The sequence below is a fragment of the Centroberyx gerrardi genome, chromosome 22 (assembly GCF_048128805.1).
Source record: "Centroberyx gerrardi isolate f3 chromosome 22, fCenGer3.hap1.cur.20231027, whole genome shotgun sequence".
NCBI classification, from domain to species: domain Eukaryota; kingdom Metazoa; phylum Chordata; class Actinopteri; order Beryciformes; family Berycidae; genus Centroberyx; species Centroberyx gerrardi.
Window position 1 is genome coordinate 11,151,372 of NC_136018.1, and position 22,644 is coordinate 11,174,015.

The window sequence follows — 22,644 nt, forward strand, 5'->3', positions numbered from 1 at the left end:
GGAAGAGGAGAAGACAGGAGAACAGAGAGGGAATGTAAGTACAGGGAGTCATTGGCTTCGTTTACACGCGTGGAGTAACCCGGCCATACTGCGGTTAAGGTGTTATTCGGGTTAAGCTGTTCACATGCACCTTTGATACTCTGCAACTGAGTCTCCCTGTTGCCATGAATAAACCAGTGAACAGAATATTCCTGTCCGCCTGCGATGTCCTGCCCATAGAGAGAACAATCCGCCTGCAAAAAAGTATGAAACGGTGCGGCTGCCAGCTTCCCCCCCTAAGAGTAAGAGGTTTCTATGCTACAGTAACTCATTCAATTTAGGAGTAAGCCATGGATCTACATCAAGTATCTCATAATTGGAGTGTGAGCTTATTCTAAACGAGTTCTAATGTTTACATGCGTTGACCCAAAACCAGTTTACTTGAGTAACCAGGTTTAGAACAGAATTCTCTGTGCATGTAAACGTAGCCAATGTCAGTATTTTGAGAGCAGGTCTGGGCTAGAGGAGACTGTAAGGAAGCTGGTTGGTCTGGAGGTGTGACGACGCCCTCCGTTGTCCCGCTGCGATGGGCACGCTCCCACAAACCACCGACTGAATGTGTTCCCATGATATCATCCTTTAGTCTGAACACGGATTCCAGGTCTGAACCACTAGTCCCGTCTGTCAGGTCGGTCTGTCCCTTTGTTCACGTCTGTCTGGTGTCCGGTCAGACTTGTCCTTTAGTCTGCTGACGGATCCAGTCAGTGAACTTGACCACCTGTGTGTAGACGCCGGGGCGGTTGTGCCTGGCGCAGCCTTCGCCCCAGCTCACGATCCCCGCCAGGAACCACCGCCGGCCGCGCTCCAGGCACACCAGGGGACCTCCTGAGTCCCCCTGCGCACGCACACACACACACACACCGATATATGCAGAGACGAAAAAACATGAACAAATACATGAAAGACAGGCACGCTTACAGTGATATCACAAATCGCAGGCAGACAGACAGACAGGCAGGCAGGCAGACAGACAGGCAGACAGACAGACAGACAGACAGGCAGACAGGCAGACATACAGACAGGCAGACAGGCAGACAGGCAGACAGACAGACAGGCAGGCAGGCAGACAGACAGACAGGCAGACAGACAGACAGACAGACAGACAGACAGACAGGCAGACAGGCAGACATACAGACAGGCAGACAGGCAGACAGGCAGACAGACAGACAGGCAGGCAGGCAGACAGACAGACAGGCAGACAGACAGACAGACAGACAGGCAGACAGACAGACAGGCAGACAGACAGACAGACAGACAGACAGACAGACAGGCAGACAGACAGACAGGCAGACAGACAGACAGACAGACAGACAGACAGGCAGACAGGCAGGCAGGCAGACAGACAGACAGGCAGACAGGCAGACAGACAGACAGGCAGACAGACAGACAGGCAGGCAGGCAGACAGGCAGACAGGCAGACAGACAGACAGACAGACACAGACACACACTCACCTGGCAGGCGTCCACCCCTCCCTGCAGGTTCCCAGCACAGAGCATCCTGGGAGTGACAGCGTCGTCGTACAGCTTGTTGCAGGTTCCCCTGTTGATGATCTTCACTGTGGCCTCTTGTAAGAGAGAGGCCAGCTCACCTATAATTAACACACACACATGTACACACACACACACACACACACACACACACACACATTTGGGTCAATTATGGCAAGAATCCTTCAAATCAATTGGTTGCGTGGTTTTTTGACATATTAATTAATTACAAAAACACACACGGGATTAGGAATGGAAACATTCTGTGGTGTTGTGGAAAATCTGCCCATGCCTTGATGCTTGTCTATGTTGAGTCTAGGCCTCTCCAATCAAAGAAAAATAGTCTAAAACTTATGGAATACTAAATCAGTCAAAAAGGTGTACTTGTACACTTAGGTTTGTGCTTGTAAACTTAGTTTTGCAAGTTTGTACCTTCAGGTCCATGGTTGCAAGCTTAATTTTGCAAGGTTGTACATTCAGTTCTGTGCTTGTAAACTCCGTTTTGCAAGTCTGTATATTCAGTTCTGTGCTTGTAAACTCCGTTTTGCAAGTCTGTATATTCAGTTCTGTGCTTGTAAACTCCGTTTTGCAAGTCTGTATATTCAGTTCTGTGCTTGCAGTTACCCGCTGTGAGGCAAAAAATCACACGCGGATGTCCGCCTGCGCGCTCACAGACTTTTGACAGGTTTACTATGTGGTAACGTTTTGTAAACGGTGGTTTGTAAAGGAAAAAAAAATCTGCAAGGCAGAGGGGGCTGGACCTTCAAATTCTGACCAATCAGTTTCCTTGGGATGGCTGCGAACAATACAATTGGCTAGATAATTCAATCAATCAAATCGTAACGGCAGTCCGCTCTTCAGCCTTCTACCCGCTTCCATTGATTCGTGCTTTTTAAAGGAAAAGTTAGATAAATTATGATTTTAAAATGTGAGAGCAGAAATAGAGAGTGGAAATATCTTGGCTCAGTGTGCAAAGGGCTTTAAACTGTAGCAGGCAACATCCATTCCCACTACTAACTGTGCTTGCAAAACTACGTTTACAAGCACAAACCTAAGTGTACAAGTACACCTTTTTGAATGATTTAGTATTCCATAAAAACTGCACACCAGTTCATCTTCCAAAGGATGGATGAAATCCTGCTTTGAAAAAGATCAACTAAAAAAAGTAATTTTTAGTAATCTATCAGTTTAACGGGATACTCTTAACAAGCTCTTACCATCCTCCATCAGGACGCCCCAGCCTGTGACGAAGCAGCTGGTCCCTGTGGTGAAGGCATGCGAGGGGGCGGGGACGCACACGGGCTGCACCATGTCGTTGAAGAAGATGGGAGCGCTGAGCTCCAGAAGGGCAATGTCGTAGTCAGAGGTGAACTGGTCGTACTGCGGGTGCAGCAGGATCCGGCGGATCGGTCTGATGGCCGCTCCGCTGCTGCCTGTGGTCATCACACGCATCCCCATGTAGGCCCGCCACGAGCGAGCGTCTGAGTATCTGGAGACACAACACACATGAACATGTACATGTGCATGAGTGGAGAAACACAAATTAGCATGAATTAATAAATTAAAATTACATTGGAGACGCTGACAATGGCGACAACAATGACGATGATGAACCTCATGAAAGATGACACTAATCATGAAGATGACATAAAAAGCTTGATCTATTATTCGTACATGGCTAATGGAAATGGATTAATGACCACAACTGGGAAGCAACGGGTGGCAGTTATTAATTATTAACAATTAATTATTAACAATGACTATCATGATGACGGCGGCTGGCATTTGTCTCACTTTATGGCATCTGAGTCCTGGAAGCAGTGTGCTGCAGAGATGAGCCAGCGGTTGGAGACCAGCGTGGCTCCACAGACGTGGCCGTAGCGATCCATCTGCAGGCTGACCTGCCACGGCCACATGCCTGCCCCGGCATCAGACCCGCCCACTATCTTAGTCCGCTTCCTGGGCCTGGTACCACAACCTGGGAGAGAGACAGAGAGAGAGAGAGAGAGAGAGAGAGAGAGAGAGAGAGAGAGAAAAAAGTAATGAAAATCATCTCTTTAGGTTTTTATCATAAATATATACGGTTAAGTACTCAACAGGGACAGTACTCACCACAGCGCAGTTCATCGGAGCCGTCACCGCAGTCTTTGACTCCATCACACTCAGGGTTGATCTTGCCCACACACTTTCCATTGGCACATTTGTAGGAGGATGGGGAGCAGCCTTTATGGTCTAAAGAGAATGAAAGACATCCTTAGAGAGAGAAGGGATCAGAGGAGACTTTTACACATACACAGGATCTAGAAACCTAGATAACAGTGTAGAAATGGAGCTTGGATGTTAGAGGAAAGGTGGGTGGGTGAAACTTGGGTTATCAAGTAGGCACCTCCCATCACAGATGTGTTAATAAGATGTTGCATCCCAGAATCATTCCCCTCCTCATCTGTCCTTAGTGATCACAACTAGTCTATACCACCCTGGACCTACACCCAGTTCACAACATTAAACCAAAAACTGACCGGCTGACCCTGGTGGTTGTTGCTGTGGTGACCCACAATCATACACAAAAGGGAGTGACATACGATATCATACTACAAATATATTAGATGAGATTAAATGAGATTAGATGAGATTAGATGAGATTACATTAAATTAAATGATATTAGACTAGATTGGACTAGATTAGACTAGATTAGATTAGATTAGTTTAAATTAAATTAAATCATTTTTCATAACACACATTCATAAAGTAAATTATACTACAAGACAAACAATTGCTAGTAGCTGGTTCCATATAAATACATATTGCACAGGCAGCTGCACCAACCTCATTATACCAGCCTCACAGCAGATTACAATTACAACAGATTATGATAATACACACTTTTATAGAGTGCAGTATCAGTATATAAAACTGTTCTCCACTGAACTTTCCCATGGCCTTTCACTGACTGCTTTTGATGAAGACTGACTGATCAGCTTCATGAATGACTGATGGAAAAAAAAACATGAGGACTCACACGCTCTGGTGCAGTTGATCTCGTCACTGCGGTCCTTGCAGTCTATGACACCATCACACACTGCAGACTTGGGCACACACACCTTGTTGGAACACGTGTGGTAGCATTTATTTCCTGAAAACACAACAGAACGAAGCCCGAAACACATAAGCGTCCAACACACAGACGTGAAAGCAAAGCACAGTACACACACTGAAATGCACCAACACACTTACACACACACACACAAGTGCTTACAATAGTGCTAATATTGTCTCTGCTCACCACAGTTGGCCTCTTCACTGCTGTCTCCACAGTTGCTCTGGCTGGCACACTGGCTGCTGTGAGGCTTGCACTGCCCATTCCCGCACAACACTTCCCCTGGCCTGCAGGATGCTATATGTTTAACAGACACGTGCAAACATACACACACAAAAACACACAAACACGTACAAACGCACAAACCTGAGTCTAGCGCAAGGTTCATGTCTTTGTCTTTGAAATCCAGGTGTTAGCGGGCTTCTTACCATTTTGCTGTCCGTTGACAGTGGCAGCCAAATGATATAAAAGACAACATGGCAACATCATGACAGATTCAGATTTAGCTCTAAAAATACAAAATTGGATGGGAATCTGCAAGCAGTGAGCTAACTGTGTTTTTATAGTAAAATGAGGCGACAGACTTACAGCATTTAGCCTCGTCCCGTCCATCTGAGCAGTCTCTCACTCCATCACACACCTTCCTCAGAGGGATGCAGCGTCCGTCTCCACAGCGGAACTGACGAGGACAGGCTGGGGATAGAAGGGAAGGAAACTTACACTCTGGAATTACAGTACTTTGCTTTCGGGGTAGTGATGGCCAGAAGGGTGGAGAAGCACACGTTTGTGAACACATGGTTGCTGGTGTGAATCCCAGCACCAGCTGTGAATATTTGGGTGGGGGGATCTGAACAAGGAATACTTTCCCCTCCCTCAAGAATGACTGTCAAAGGGCCCTTGAGCACTACACCATACCCTCATGTCCCTAGCTCCCCCTGTGTTCTTAGTTACGTTGCATGGTTAAATTAAAGAAATCAACCAAAAAGTCCTGAATCATCGTTTCATAGCAGGCTGCGTCTTTGTCCAGGCAGACCCTTTTCACAGTGCGAAAAGGGTAAGTCTTGATATGGATATTCGTTGCTTTTGTGTCTACAGCTCAGTTAATACTTTCCATTGGCACATTTGTAGGAGGATGGGGAGCAGCCTTTATGGTCTAAAGAGAATGAAAGACATCCTTAGAGAGAGAAGAGATCAGAGGAGACTTTTACACATACACAGGATCTAGAAACCTAGATAACAGTGTAGAAATGGAGCTTGGATGTTAGAGGAAAGGTGGGTGGGTGAAACTTGGGTTATCAAGTAGGCACCTCCCATCACAGATGTGTTAATAAGATCTTGCATCCCAGCTCAGTTAATACAAATCCTTACTCAAAAGGATGCAAAATGGCCCTTGCAAATCAAGTGAAAGCAAAGCATTTTGTACTTACTGCCCTCAGGAGGGAAGGCCCGGTAGAGCATGTAGAAGCCGTTGTGAGTCAGAGATTCGTCGGAGTGGAAGTGGAGGGAGATGGGAGAGGAGTAGACCCGCTTTCTGCTGTTGTCTGACATTGGGTTACACAGTCTAGAAGCAGAGGAGCACATAAGCATGGAACCTGAATTCTCTGTTCCACGCACATACAGATACCAAACATATGGAAAGGTTAAATAATCCGAGACAAATCAACACATACTGACATCTACAGTATGTGCACTGAATAATATTATCAGACCACTTTTTCATTTTTGTTAAATTGATCCTCCCATAAACAGATCTTTTTAAAAAAAAATTTTTTTTTAACCTTGCTCAGCATTAGCATTCATACATTTACACATCTAGTTCAAATCTAGGAGCTGCCATTCCTCCCCTAGAAGAATTGTGGGTTAAGTGCTCATGGACACCTTGGTTGTTTTTGGGAGAGAAGACAGCATTTCCCATTCACTTTCCCTGCTCCAGATTTTCCCTGCTGGTCTGCCAAGTCAAACTGGCAACCGTCTGATCACAAGCCTGCTTCATTACTCACTTGACCCCTCCGATGTCCAGCCAGTCTTTCTCACAGCCGTCTGAGGACGGGGAGTCCTGAATGTCCAGCGTTACGATCGTCATGGAGATCAGGTATCCTGGCAATGGCGCCTGATAAAGAAACCAAAGAAGAGCAAAGAAATAGTTCACATGCTGGAATGTGGAGAGGCTAAAGAACAATCCACTCTCTCTCTCTCTCTCACACACACACACACACAAGCATCTATACATACACACATGTGGCTCACCCGTATTGTCCAGCTGCAATCCACGTTAGGAGGGTAGTAGGCTGGGTAGTGGGGTGAGGATATAGAGCCGTTCCAGGAGGAAATTGACCCTCCACAACCTGCAGGGGGAGATGGTGACACAGATAATGATCAATGCACAGAATGCACAGAAAGTCAACCTTGTACTACATATGATAATCCCTGCAAATAAAAGACATTCTTGCACTAAGACAACACAAACATATCATACAGGTGTACTGCAATACAAGAGACATACGCTTGTGTGTGTGGGTGTGTGTGTGTGTGTCCGTGAGAGCAGCCAGACCTGCTTTTGGGATGGCCTGGAAGTAGGCTTTGAAGATGGCTCCGTCCCTCTGTCTGCTGAAGGAGAAGGTGACCAACATCACGTTCCCAGAAGACGTTAGCTTCATGACTGGAGTTGAGCCAGAAACAGGCAGCCCACACCACCTGAGACACACATGCAGGCATTATGTACAGTACTTTATATACAGTTATATAAAGTATACAAATGTAACATACATTATAGAGACAGTATTTACAGATGAGGCCATCAAAGAGCTCCTGCTTTTGCCACACGGATGCAGCACTGTTACTGTGGGGAATTGTTTGGAAAATCCTGCAGTAACAAGGTGATTCTTGTTGGAAGGGATTAGGGGTCTTGCTGACTAGACACTTGCTGCCATGGGAGCTTAAAGCCTGGTCCCTGGGTTTAAGTTCTGTGCGATACTAATGCAAAGGTCGTCACAAAGACTTCCAAACCCCACAAAGAATGAATTAACTGAATGAAAATAAACTCCTAAACTTTACCTAGCGATGATCTTGTTCTGTAAAGGCAGCAGGAAATCGTAGGCGGACAGCTTGTGGGCGGTGCAGCTTCCGGGCGTGGCGCCCTGAAGGGTGAGGATGACCAGTCGCACCACGTGACCCGAAGGCACGCGCAGACGCCACTGGTAGTACGGCTTCTTGGGACTCACAAGGCTCAGGGTGCGGTTGTTACCATATTTGGCATAGAGGTCAAAGGATATAGCTGGACAGTGGAAGTGATTGAAGTGTTATATTGTGTATGTTAATCACATTAGATCAACACACAAATACAAAGCTGTAGGCAAACAGCATAGAACAATGTACATAAGCAAAATTACAATAAAATCACATAATTGAATAAAAGGTAAATGCAAAGTCTAAATTCACTATATACGCACTCAAAAAGCAGCAGTCGAGTAGCAGATCATCAGAATCAGAAGGAAAAGGGGCCAAGCCTTTGATAGATCTTGGTTAAACAGACAGCTCCTTACTGAGTCTGCTTCAATCATCCTTTATAATCAGTTTTCACTCACCAACAGAGACTCTTTCAGTTTTTCAGCGTATAGTCAGAAGCATGCTCTCCTCACCTTGGAAACCCAGCTGCCACTTCCCACTCTGGATGTTATTTGGGTTCTTAATCTTGTCCGTCTTGTCTTCTGAATCATAGTCATCAGGGTCCAAACCTACACACACACAGACACACACACACACACACACACACACACACATAACACATGTCAAGATACTTTGCAAATTTCAGTAACACTCTACAACAATCCAACCCTATAGAACATTTATAGTTTACACACATTATTAAAATGTGTATAAACTATTTCTGTTTATGCATGTACATATGTACATGTCATGTATTTATATTTACATATGTATTTATATATTATAAACCATCTTATTTACAAAATGCTTAGTCTAAATAGTGTGAATGTTTATAATCAAGTTATTAGGGTCTATTATGGCATTAAAACTCTTGCTTTATGGTATGTGGGCGCGTGTGCACGTGCGCACGTGCATGTGTGTGTATGCACATGACAGTTAGAGCCTGTACCCAGCAGGTGGAGCATGTCGTCATCTCGCTCCATGTAGTAGCGCTCCTGGTTGCGGCTGTCCGGCAGCTTGTTGCTGCCAGGAAGCCTCCGCTGCAGCCTCTCTGGGCTGGACCTCCGGATCGCCATGGCAACGTCGTCCGGGGCGGAGAATTTACTCCAGTAGAAGACATTGAGCCCTTCTGCTCCTTCACTGTCACACAAAGGGTTTACAATGTTGCTGTTCTAACGTTGACAGTAGGGGACACACAGTTGTGTATGTTGTTGTTTCTTGTACCTGGAGTCATGCATATTCTTCATGAAATGTCCAAACTGTTTTATAGTTAGGTTTATCGGTATGTTTTTTTTATGCGGCATACCTGAAGGCAGTAATTCCTGAGCGGAGGTAGTAGGAGCTCCACGGGGAAGACTCGTACAGTTGTGAGACCTGTTTACCGAATGCAGAGGAGAAAGAGACAGAGGGCAGAGCACATAATGTACACACCAGGTGTGACATCACAGCGTTGCAAGTGAGGTCACTTTTCCAGTGTAACAAACACAAGCTCACCTGGTCGAACCTGCAGCCTGAGTTCAACAAAAGCCTTGTTCTTGTGTGTGTGTAACAGACTCTGGATGTGTGTATGTCTGTGTGTGTGTGCATGTTGACTTTGAGCAGCACAGAGCTCCATTGTGTCTGAACCTGCCAGCCTTGTAGCAGTAGACCCTGGGTGGTATGGGTTCCTGGCCTTGGGTTCACCTGCTCTTTAATGAACAGATGGCCACACAGATACTCTGGCCAGCTAACTGGCCCGCTAACTCACCCACACGGCTAATTACAGGGACATCACAGGAAATCGGCGAAGATGATTGGGAACTTCCACCCGCATAAATCAGCCGTGTCTCCATGTCTCTTGAGCACAAAGACTTGTCTCCTCTCCTCCTCTCCAAAATCAAAACGTCCCATCCATTTCCCTACAGCACCTTCCTAACTCGGTCCAGCCCCCAATGTCCCTGCGTCCCCGACCTGCCCTACTGCCCTGTCTCTCCCTCTCAACCCCAAGCTGTGGTTCTCTAGCTCTCTGTAGTGTAGGGCACAGAGTGGCTGATTGTGTGAAAGCTACACAGACAATGTTTTTATTGAGGGCCTGCTCTTCCTCTCACTCTTGCTGCCTGGGCCTAGCTGGGCTCACAAATGCCGGGCTTGTCCTCGGCCCTGAAAAGCCCCCGTCCCTTGGGGGTCCCGGGACTCACTCACGCACACACACACACTCACACTGGACCTGGCTCCTGTTTCAGCTTTACATTTAACACCACCAGAGAGAGAGGGAGTGAGAGAGAGAGAGAGAGAGAGAGGGAGGGAGTAAGACAGAAAGGAGAGGAAGAAAGGGAAAACGAATGAGAATGCAAAGACAGAGACACAGGGAGAGGAGAATGGAGTGGAGAAAGAGGGCAGCAGTGTTTTGCAAATGCAATGCACAGAAACCAGTAGCCTGCTGTAGTAAACCTTATTAAACTTTGACCAGCATGATCAGTTTTAGGCTGCAGCGGGAAGGTCAAGCAGCGCTCTTGGGTGTCATTCGAAGGAAAGTCAGTGACGCACGGGCTCGCCATTCTACTTACATAATGGTTCAAAGCCTGAGCCTGTAGGCGGAACTGCGGGGAGGTGGAGTCAGCCAGGTCTAATGAGAAGCTCAGGTTTGGAAACTCCACGCTGCCGCCGAGGAAGAACACTGAGGAGGGCGGAGCTGGAGGAAGAGATTTGAGACAGGTGTAAGACCGTAGGAAGGTCGAAATAAACACATTTCAGGACTGATGCAGTGACAGTCTCTCACACACACACACACACACACACACACACAGCACTGTACTCACATGTTAAGAAGTGTAGAGTCAGTGCAATGGCAGCGGTGAAGGGAAAGAAGGGCAGGACAACTAATATCCGTCTCCTCCAGGAGCCGCAGACCGGAGCTTGTCCCCCCTCAGCCTTCTGGTCCGCCTGAGCCTCAGGCTGGGTGGGGGGGCTCAGTGACTGGGTGGGCTCCTTTAGGACCCCCTCTCCCTTGCAGAGACAAGGACATAACTCACATATCATACCTCCTTCTGTCTCCATGCTTCACTTGTTTCTAATTGTGTGGAAATTATTTTTTATAATGTCACCCCATCACAAGAGGAATAAAGACAATTTCGTGTAGTCCTGCCAGTATCAATGCGTGGTGACATACATTTCAAGGCTGGGGCAGACACTTTAAGCACAGCTGATTTATTGAGAGCAACGGTGAACATCTTTGAGTATGAAAGGATCTTCTAAAACATTTAAGGGGTTGGCAGGATTCCCCGGGGGAGCGGACAAAGCGTGGCTGCAGGGGTCTGCTTTCCCACGGCCTGGCGCTGCGGTGTCAGCACTCAATCAAGCGGCTCAGCCTGACATGGACATTCATGAGAAACAGACCCGCATACCCCTAGAGACGGATTTTACAATTAAGATGAACCACGGCTGACTGGGCTTAAGCAGGCTGAGATCGTTAAGTCTTCTTCTGGTGGTGCAAAACGCATCCAAAAGTTACATAAAAAGATTCTTTGCACGATATAGCCCAGCGTTTATTGAGAAAATAATATATATTGCGACAAGCCGTGCCTCGTTTTGCCGCCCCGTCTTTTTCCCGGCACCGGACTGACGAAAAGAGCGACAGTGAAGCCATCTGTCTTACCTGTGCAGCAGAACAGCCGGGATGTCCATGCCCAGAGACGCTGTAAACTTCGCAAGTTTTGCTTTTGGGGAGAGTCCTCATGGCACTGTCCCGTTCAGCTCCGGAGAGGCGATATGCAACAATACCTCAGGCATAGAAATGATGGAGAGAGGAAACCCCTGCTATCGCTTCTTTTGAAAAAGTGCAGAAATCCGACCTGAGCGGGTCGGATGCGGCGGGCATTCACTCACTCCCGTTTACCTGGGCGGCAGGTGTCACACGGAGCCCCAGAATGCAGTGCGGGACAATGAGACCACTATGAAAGCGTACAATCCACACAACCATCCGTGCGACAGATATTGTGGGCAAACTTCCTCGCTGTGTATGTGGGAGCAAGCTTGGACGGACAAAAGACTGTTTGAGGGGAACGTGTGCGAGGTATTACAATAATTGGAATTTGGCTGGCATGGCGCTTGGATGCTCCACAGGGGCGCAAAGCAAGACAAAACCTACAATTACCAATCTGGCACCAAGCTTGTCTATTGTGTGGCTGTTACAGGACATAACATGGGCTTACTGGCAGTCTCAGTCTTGGGAGAAAGAAAGCAGGAGAATAGCAGTGATGATTGGATAACAGCAAGGTATTTTAGGATTAAAATCTTTGAAGGCACTTTGTGTTTTAGCTTTATTGAGGCTACACCTCTGAGTCACACAGCTGTAATTTCAGAGAGAGGCTGGTCTTGTTTTGTTACCCGATATGAAGAAGTTTACACAGTACACAGTAGTTACCTAATCATGCTTTTATTATTTGGTGTGATCAACAGAACATTTAAACACCTGCTGGCGAAGAATGAATGAGGGGGTCTATGTCAGGTGATATGGCTGTGGATCCAAGAAGTGAACTTGTTGACCCTGGTGTAGACCCCAGGTAGGTTAGGTCTGCCACAGCCCGCCCCCCAGCTGACGATGCCAATCAGGAACCAATGGCCCCCGCCTGGTGCCCGGCACGACAGAGGACCCCCAGAGTCCCCCTGAGAAAGACACACACACGCATGCATAAGACTAATTAAAAGAAGAGTAAACACTTTTGACAAAGGCACTTCTGTAAGAATTCCAAAAAGGTATACTGTGATTTTCATGCATCCTTCATTTGTATTAATTTAAATGCAGGTGATTAAAAGATGTAATGATGAATGAACTCACCCTGCAGGCGTCCTGCTCTCCAGACGGGACCCCGGCACACAGCATGCGTGGTGAGACAGGGCCGTACCTCTTCTTACACTCACTCTGGCTGAGTATGGACACCTCTGCTTTCTGCAGCACTGTGGGTAGCACCTTGTCTGTGGGGGCGAAGGAGAGGAGGCACGGCATGAATGTGGATTATGAAACAGACTGCAAACATTTACACTTACACCTAAATTTTAGGCACTTAGCTGACACTCTTATCCAGAGCAACTCACGATGAATGCAAGAGTGGATTAAGATGTTTAAGATTCACCAACATTACAAGGAACCAATAGTAAGGAGTAAAATGTCAGAGCCACAGTGCCCTGATGATTTCTCTTTGACCCTAGAATGATCATGCAAGTGCTAGGAAAAGAAGTAAAATAAGAGCTAAGGAGAGAAATATAATTATCCCAAATGAAAAACACAGCATAGCACATAAGCATTGCACTTTTGTGCCAGCATGAAGGTTACGCTCAGCAAGTCGACGAGCCTTGTCTCCATTGTCAAAGGGAAACTGGTAAACAAAAGGTTTTACGCCGATGAAGCAATTCCAAAAGCGCTACAGAAGCCTGTCAGAAGCTTAGGAAGGCGATATGATGTGACTTTAAATGACAGGAGCAGATTCAGGAGCTAAGGCAGGAGGTAGACAGAGACACCGAGGGCACAGAGAGGTCAAGACTACCAGGAAAAGTTGTGGTGTCTGCAATATGTTATAATTATTGGTTAATGTGGTCCTTGACAGTATATGAGATACCTATCACAAAGGTAGAGGAGTTAGAAATGACTTGGGGGTCGCATGGTGTCTTAGTCGTATGGTTTTGTATGGGAAAGGGATTCTGGAGGTACCTACTGTACATCTAGCTTAACAGAGGGATTAAAATGTGCAAAGGTAAGATTGGAGATGATGCTGACAGAGTCTAAAGATTGGGGCGATAATGGAACTCAAGAGAAGCAGTTCAGCAGGCACATCCAGCGCTCAGACAGGGGGATATTACAGAGCAGGCACAACAGGGTCTGAGGCAACTTCGTCTGGTAAAAGAAAGATGGTTGTGGAGCAAATACATCAGCAGGAGGAAGCAGCAAGGCGTGCTAAGGCCGTCTCTCAGGAAAAGCAGGGTCAGCGGATGAATTGGGGAAAATGTAGAGAGGAAGAAACTCAGCTGGAGGGAGCTGTAGGGTATGAAGGCAAGCCAGGTTAGATTCATTATGGTTTAGAGCTGCACAATATCTGACAAATAATCATATTGCAATTGTTTTGCTGAATATTACAATTGCGATATAAATTACAATACAGTATGACACAGATTTTTCAATATTTTAGATTTTTCAGCCAACAAGAAACATTTTTCATAAAAAACGGAGATGTGGCTTAAGATATGCTCTGTTTGAATAAAATGAAGGTTTTTTTTGCAATGTGCAATTTAATTTATAGGCCAGAAATTGGGCTCAGCACCAGAGGACCATTTTGTGCACCCACCACTCTCATAAAATAATTGCAGCTTCTTTTTCTTTTGATTTGGAAATTGAAGTAGCTCATATTGCATTTTAGCCAAATGACACAAAGGATTGTTATGTCACATCCTGTGTAATTGTCAATGGACTTCATTATTTAATGTATTGTGACTGTTTTGTGTCATTGCATTTACACTGCACTGTAGGACATATTCAGGTTCAGCTTTACTTTTTATTGTCTCCTTTAGGAGACGTTTATTGCCTCTAGGAGGACATTGAAGTTTAAGTTTAGGTTTGTCCAGGTGTGGCCTCACCCTCCTCGGAGCGGTATCCCCAGCCAGTGACCCAGCAGTGGTGGTTCTGGGTGAGGGTCTGGGAGGAGGCAGGCAGGCACACAGGCTGGACCAGGGGGCTGAGGGAGGCCGGCCAGGGCTTCTTCAGCTGTAGCAGGGCAACGTCATAGTCAAACGTGCGCGCGTTATAATACTCGTGCACCACAATCCGCTGGATCTCCGCCACATGCTTGGCGCTGCCCTGCGTCAGCATGCCGAGGTGGGCGCTCCAGTGCCGCGGGTCTGACAGCCTGGCAGGGTCAGAGGTCAAGGGTCAAAGACTGAAGAACACACTGTAGAGCAAATCTAATAAACCTCTTGACTGAAAAGCTGCTATGTTTTTGACATGTTCATGATATCAAACACAAGTGCACGTAATTGTGCAAATTGAGCATGATGAGCTGAAATGTAATATAAATGTTGCTAGGGGGGTCAAAAATTATTAACTGGAAAAATTAATTAAACCAACCAGTGTAATAAACTGCCACATCATGTAATAACTTGTCAAACATAACAAAAATAACAAAATGTCCTTCTAAATGGGTTGAAAATGTAATAAAAATGTTAATGTAATAAATTGCATTACATTATTACATGAAACAGTGATTATTACTTCATAAAGGTTGTAGCATATATTGAACTAATGATGTAATAATCATTTTAGTAGTAATAATTTATTGCATTCTTCTTATTTGTATAAGTTATTACATTATTAGTCAATAGCATTATTACATGATCAATGAAAAATATGTTACACCCCTTCAGAAGTAATAATGACCGCTTAATGTAATAATGTGATGTTATTACATTTTATTAAATCAACACTTACATCAACATTTTCAACTCATTTAGAGGGGCATTTTATTACATTTTGACAAGTTATTACATTATCTGGCAGTTATTACATTATCAGTTGCTACAGGCCTGTTGAGTATATAACAACAGATTCAGTTTATCAGCAGTGAGTGTCACCCACCTCTCCTTGCTGAAGCAGTGGGCGGCTGAGATGAGCCAATCAGAGGAGAGCACAGAGGCGCCACAGTACAGGCTTCCAGAGAAGTGGAGGCTGACCTGCCATGGCCACTCCCCCTCCACAGAGTTGAGTCCACCCACAATGCGGTCAGAGCCTGTAGACGAACCCACCTTCTTCAGCGGGGACGGATGGCCACAGGCTGCAGAGCGCACAATGATGGATTTTGTCATATTGGTTATACTGTAATGGATTAGGTCATATTGTAAAGGAGCACAGCAGTAAAGTGTGCGTGGGGGATGTGTGTGTGTGTGTGTGTGTGTGTGTGTGTGTGTGCCTGCATGAAGAAGTGTGTGTGTGTATATGAGGAGGCACATGCTGGCCTTGATGTGTGTATATACATACATACATATTCCATCTCTGTGTAATTAAGTTCAAGTTCAATACTTGAATTTAGCTTGCAGCAAGGCATGCAAAACAATAAATATTATACTGACACTTCTTATAAATGTGCAGTTTATGGGCATATAAAGCATTTATATGTGCATATTTAATGTTTGTGTGTGTGTGTGTGTGTGTGTGTGCGTGTGCGTGTGCGTGTGTGTGCCTGCACTGACCTCCTATGCCTGCATGCTGAGTCATCACCATGACAGACAGGTCTGCTGCCACCTTATTAAAAGTTAAAGCTTTGAGGTATGTGTGTGTGTATGTGTGCACACACACGCTTGTGTGTATGTACAGTATCAGTGAGTGATCAAAGGCCTGTTCCCATCACCTTGAGACCCCATCATGATAAAATAACAGCAAACAGAGAAAGCTATTACAGCAGGGTCAGCCCAGTGCTGCAGGTCAGCAGGTTTGGAGCACACAGCCCGGGGATTATAAAATAACAGCAACTTTCTCATGAAACCACACAAAGGGTCTGGCACTGGTAGAGAAAAGGCAGTGTAGTGGCTGTAAGGGCAGGCGGTGTGCTCATTATGTACTTTAATTGCAGATACCTCAGGTGGGACATAGCTAACCTTGTGTGGTTGTGGTTCAGCTTGAGGTTGAGTTGATAAATCACTTAACTGATTTTAATGTGTGCTTAATGTGTGTTTTTAATGTTTGTACTTTGTGATTGGATAGCAACCCGTGGAAAAAAAAATGCTTTGCGCATACAATATTTGTGCATAGTAAATTCCAATCACCGGGACCATAACCATGATGTCTTAGGAAAAGGAAATTGGGTTTTCAGGGGTGAACACCCAAAAATGCATCTCTGTACCATGTTCACGGTCACTCGTGTCACTTCGAAAATTGTGAAATTGCAGGTTTTATATGGGGAGAGAAGTGGATTGTTGAAAAAATCTGTGATGGTATTATTGGTTGGAATTTTTATATACGCCATTAAGTAACCACTAATATAAGATATGCCTTTTCTCAGGAAGTGAAAGTAATGGGATTTTTATATAAAAAATAAAAATTTTGAATTTTTTGGGGCATTTATTGTTAAATAGGTGTATGTTCTGATATGGAGAATTAGCTAACAAGTTGAAAAAGTATTTTTTCATTTCATTGTGACTTTAAGGTGCGTGCATGGAGCACTCACCACAGTCGTCCTCGTCACTGTGGTCCAGACAGTCAGGAACACCGTCACACTTAGCGTTCTTTTTCAGGATGCAGGAGCCACTGCTGCATTGGTACTTGATTGCAGAACAGGTGGTCTCTGGCAAAAACAGACAACACATTGTAATTACTAAACTGTAATTACTTTACATAGAGAACACAGACACAAACATAGACACACACACACATTTATGTAAGAAATGGTAAAAACCATACCTTGAGTGCAGTTGATTTCATCTCTCCCGTTACTGCAGTCTGTTACTCCGTTGCATACATAAAAAGGGTGCAGAGGACTATTGCCACCACAGTTCTTCATGGGCCTCGCTATAAAGGTTTTCAACATGGCAAAAATGTCTTTAATGCATGAGTAATTACTTACCAAATATAATAAAAACACATCATCACTAATACAGTAGAGTTTTTACTGCGATGCCATTTATTAGTGGTACCTTACAGTGCTGTTTGGTAGTGGCACAGATCTTAGTAATGAAAGTGTCTGTTATGTTGTATTTAAGTATGGATGTAAGACAACGTACAGCAGAAGACCTCATCACTCTCATCCTGGCAGTCGTCCAGGCCGTCGCAGCGCCGACTCTTCTCCACACACAGTCCTGTGGAGCACAGGAAGTGGCCCTCTGGACAGGCTGGAGACACATGGATGGGGGCAGAGGTTAGGATGGGAATGTGATAGGGAAGAGGCAAGGAGACCGGTCAGACAGGCTAGGAAGTGAGGGTGGTTCAATATTTAAAGAGATCACAGTGGAAAGAAAGAATTGTTGGGAATTGGGAATCAAGGTAAAAGAGAGACAGAATGGGTTCAAAAACCCAGGAGTGGAAAGAGTACTAAAATATTACTCATATAGAAGTACTATCATTTGCTGAAATTTTAATTAAGTAGAAGTAAATTATTGGTGTAAAAATATACTTGATTAAAACTAAAATGTAGCTCTTTCAACATGTACTCACAGTAGAGTTACTGAGTCACTTTTTACAAAAGACACCCTTTCTAAAAATGAGAGTCCATGTTTTAAGTTCCTTGTTTCTATATATTTTTTTTATTTTTAAAATGTCTCTACAATGTATAGAATTCTTTATTTTTTCAACAATTCTCTTTTTTTCTACACTCTCTGTGAAAGTATGTTGTGATTTTTTGTGAGATGTACTTCAATTAAACGAATAAACTCCACCTCTAAATAGACTGAAATGCACATGCATCGTTGTCATTTCCCACAGTATATCCTGGCTGTTATAATGACAGTCCTGCTCTGGCCCTGCGGTGCTTACGCTGACTGATATTGTAGCTGCTGTAGGAGGCCTGGAAAGGCTGGTCAGAGTTACGCGAGCTGCAGCGAAACTCCACCTCAGGGTTGTGGTCAGCGATCCGAAACACTGTGGAGTGACCCACGTAGCTCCCGCAGAAACTGGAAGGAAATCAACCATCAACGAACCATCAGTTACTCAAAGAGGCTGTCAGAGGGTGTTGATTCTGAGAATAAAGTCAGAAGTCAGAATTCTGAGAATAATGTCAGAACTCAGAATTCTGACTTTATTCTCAGAATCAGAATTCTCAGAATATCCTCTTCCATAATTAAGGATATGAGTCACACTGCTGTGTGACCTGTTTGTGACTCATAACAATAAGCTAGGTTTTTGAAATATTGACTGATGAATTTCATGTAGCAACATTTTTCCAAAATAGATGTATAGCATTCTGTAACAAACTCTCCATATACTTGAACATATATAAATATAGCTGAACATACATGGGTATACACACATACATGATCTCATTGACCTTCCACCAGCCGTGTTCACAGCTCTTCATGTCCTTTGGTTTCAGTACATAGTTCTGGAACTTCAGTGCGACTCCTAAATCCTCATTAGGGGTCTATAGTAAAATAATTAAAATAATTATAAAATGAAGAAAGGAACCCACAGTGAAAAAAAGCCGTTGTAAATCACTAGCTAACAGCTAACAGTAAACAAAATGTATTTCTTACCTCCTCTTGCAAACATACATCACCACATACAGTGGTACAAGTAGTGTGTGCTAGTGTGTGTGTGTGTGTGTGTGTGTGTACACTACCTGAAAACTCCAGGTGCAGTAGCTCTGAGGGGGAAGCAGGCTGGGGTGGAAGGGGCTGTAGATCTGACCGGTGAAGCCAGGCTGTATCTGGGTCTCAATGTGAGACACACACACTGTGTGTGAAAGAGAGAAGGCAGACAGAGGGACAGAGACACCCAGGGAATGTTCACATATGCTTATTTTCACCTCCAACCAACACAGTAATGCTTGCATGTTAACCAGCACTGTTGCTTTTCAGATAACCAGGTAAACGTGTCTCACTTTCCTCAGCGATGGCCTGAAAGTGTCCTCTGAAGCTCTTGTTGCCATGAGTCATTCTGAAGGACAGCAACATGACATTGGAGGTAGACACCAGAGAGAAGGAGCTGGACACCGGCTCACACACCCTGCAGCACAGGGCCACACTTCAGTATGTATGGTTTGTTTTTTAGAGGACATAGACAACCTCAGTGACATATTGCAAGCAGCTATGTGACACAACATAACAGCTTTTGAAGGCGATGGTCCCTTCTAAAAGCATAGAGAAATTATTTGACTGATGGAAGCTATGCGATGGAAAGTTTGTGAGGCTGATAAACAGCTTTAGGAAAAGAAAGGATATTTTCAAACAGAGACTTTGAGCTCACCTATGGCACAGACTCACCTGAGGAGAGTGCGCCCTCTCATGGGCAGCAGCGCATCATACACAGTTAGGGAATCACTCACACAGTCACTGGGCTCAATAAGGAACGAGGAGATAGTCAAGCGGATCAGAGAGCCGGGGATGGAAGTGAGCTTTACATGGCAACTCACACCACCCCACGATGAATAGACATTTAAAGGGACAGTCGCCCCGGGAAGGTTGGCATACAGCTTATCTACACACTGTGAGCCTGGATGAAGAGAGACAGAGTTTATTCCCACATTCACATAGATTCATACACCTCATCTCTTAAAAACACAGGTTAATACAACACAGTGTGACATATGATGCAGCAAAGTACTGAAATTATATTTATGGTGGGATGGGTAGGTATTTCTTGATTCAGAAATTACACATCAATTTTAAAATTGAAAAGCAATGTGCTAACAGTATAGGGGTCAAATGCTTTATAACTCATCCCACTTTAATGAAGTTCTTCAACTCACCTACTGCAGTTGATGTATAATCTGAGCGCTGAGCAGCTGGGGAGGACAAAACAGTCAATCTCTCTATGACTACACTCTGATAGACACACTTATGATGCACACACAGACACACAGACGCACCATTGATGAGGATGGAGTCTATATCGACCGGCAGGCCCAGTAAGTAGCCTACAGAGGACCTGTTCTTTGCGCTGGTGAGGACAGAGTCTCTGAGGATGGCTTGTATACACTCCTCACACACCGCTGAGCTCTTCAGATGAGGGACCACAAACACCATCCAGAAATGCACCAGCACACCGCCCTTGTTGTTGTTACTGGGTGAGGACAGACCACAGCTGAGTTTGAGTCGAAACATCCATCTATACAGCAGTTTATTTAGGTGTGTTGCTCAGTTATCACCAGCTGTGAATGAGTAATGCTTTTTTTTGAGGGGGAAAAATGCAGGTGCTGGAATTAATAGAAAGTAAGGACTGAAGTCTTCAGATTAATTCTGACTGTTACACTGGTTTATGATTTTGCCATACAGTATGATTTTGACTGACAGGACACTATACCTGAGGTCTGAAATGACGGCATGCTTGTAGAGTCTGGCCACTGAAGACATTTTGTACACATTGCTCACCTGTGGCACACCAGCAATCGACAATGAGCACAACATCAAAACCATAAACATTCACAGTAATCTCTAAAGTCTAATGATTAGCATTAACCATAATGTGGGTTACACCAGTACATACCACATGTTGTATTTTGCTTGCCATAGATACAAACTCATGGGACTCTGCCTGGCGGTACTCTGGGATAAACTCCACGTTGGCAACACGGAACATCCCGGCAAAATACACTCCACTGTTGTTTTCCCTGCGAACTGACAATTAAGAAAATGACCTGATAAACATACACAAGGTATATCAACCAACTGTGCAGTGTACAGTGATACGGTGCAGTGTTAATGCAATGTAAATGTACAGAATAAAGCACCTGCCCATCAGCTCAACACTGATATAGTGAGATATACTGCCCCATATATTGTGAAAGCATTGAGAATTGTGCATGCAATTTGTGAGATATGCAGTACATCAAAAAAGTGTGAGAAACAAATCATGATAAAGTCACAAAAGTATTAAAAGCTGGCAGGACAATGCATATCAAAAGCACTAGCATTGTTATTGTGTCAAGGGTGGGAATGAATTTACTCAGTTTGGGTGAAATAAGTATCTGTGTCACATACACTTACATATGAAAACCCATAGCAGCGACCACATGATAACCACGACCACGAAGACCATCACTGTGATGATGATCGCTAGGTGCTGGAGGTTCCACGGAGGGGGCCACAGCGCCTTGAAGCTCCTGGGCCTCCGTGTGTGCCTGCTGTACTTCCTGCACAGCTTTTGCAGAGTGTGGTCCACTGTGGCCACCTCCACAGACACATCTGCAACCTACAGGGGGGGAACACAATCCGGCTCTGATATAAAATACCAGCACGATATAATGCTGGCAATCAATTTCTTTTGCCCTTTCAAGTGGCCGGCTCAATCCATGCTGATTCTAAAAGGAATGTGGTTAATGATGCTCAAGTGATATGGAAAGAAGTGTCTCTCTATAGGTCCCCAACCAAGCATATCAAATCCCTGGGGATTCAGCGCTGGGACAAAGGGAGTTGTTGTGAGAAAATGTTGGCTTCTTAGGGGCACCCAGCGTGCGTCTTGCTCTATTTGAGGACCATATGTAGGTTGAATAACTTGCTGGAGTCATCAAAAGGGCATAACCTGGGTAATGAAACCACCAGAGCCGCTGCCCTTCTTCTCTTATCACTCTCCGTCATCCGTGTCAGCTAGTGTACATTACAGTAGGGTGACGGATATGCTAATCAACCAATCAAACCCAAATGTCTCCAAGTGGATTGCACAGAGACCTGGGTGACCAAATGGATATCGAGATACATAGGTCATCTAAAGTATGTCATAGCATGCACTGGGAAGGGAAGTCAAGCAGAAATGCTTCACAGGCTGCAATGGCTTGACGGCAATAATGTTCAAGTAAAAGGAAAACATCACATTTGGCATTTGGTCTGCCAGTGGATTATGTATAATGTGACTGTTGGTAACGTTGCTCCATCTCTGGTCACTTCTAGCGGAAAGCCTGAGAGCAACAGTAACTCCATCAGATCCAGTACTCACACTCATTGAGTTACCCATACATTATTCATTCAGTGTCATCCCATACCGCGCAAGTGGCACTTAATCCACCATGAGATAGCAGGTTATGTATTCACAAAGAAAAACAAAACCAGTTTATTCTTTGTTACACAATGAATGTTCAATGAAACAACTTAATCATAATTATGCCTGACAGATATTAGTATGAGTGGGGACTTCTCCAGTACATACAAACCTCCATGGTTTCAGCTGGAGAAACAGTTCTAAAACCCAACC

The 22,644-nt window shown here is 44.8% G+C and overlaps 2 protein-coding genes across 2 annotated transcripts; both read right to left on the bottom strand.

Annotated features, from left to right (window-relative positions):
• Positions 1-706: 706 nt before the first annotated feature.
• On the bottom strand, positions 707-11,505 carry LOC139923072 (suppressor of tumorigenicity 14 protein homolog). Its single transcript, XM_071913772.2, has 19 exons — positions 11,425-11,505; positions 10,589-10,775; positions 10,337-10,461; positions 9,097-9,164; positions 8,740-8,930; positions 8,264-8,359; positions 7,680-7,899; positions 7,177-7,319; positions 6,873-6,970; positions 6,626-6,735; positions 6,053-6,186; positions 5,214-5,318; positions 4,812-4,922; positions 4,548-4,661; positions 3,640-3,759; positions 3,322-3,505; positions 2,745-3,016; positions 1,492-1,628; positions 707-874 (listed from the first exon to the last, which is right to left on the bottom strand). The coding sequence occupies exons 1-19, from the start codon at positions 11,503-11,505 to the stop codon at positions 707-709; spliced, it is 2,664 nt and encodes an 887-aa protein (XP_071769873.2).
• Positions 11,506-12,224: 719 nt separating this feature from the next.
• On the bottom strand, positions 12,225-21,051 carry tmprss7 (transmembrane serine protease 7). The gene is made up of 16 exons (XM_071913774.2): positions 20,944-21,051; positions 20,761-20,828; positions 20,327-20,520; positions 20,207-20,242; positions 19,722-19,950; positions 19,340-19,464; positions 19,079-19,191; positions 18,774-18,880; positions 18,277-18,413; positions 17,529-17,636; positions 17,209-17,316; positions 16,976-17,092; positions 15,391-15,586; positions 14,397-14,665; positions 12,607-12,743; positions 12,225-12,434 (listed from the first exon to the last, which is right to left on the bottom strand). The coding sequence occupies exons 1-16, from the start codon at positions 21,034-21,036 to the stop codon at positions 12,273-12,275; spliced, it is 2,199 nt and encodes a 732-aa protein (XP_071769875.1). The 5' UTR covers positions 21,037-21,051; the 3' UTR covers positions 12,225-12,272.
• Between the last annotated feature and the right edge of the window lie 1,593 nt (positions 21,052-22,644).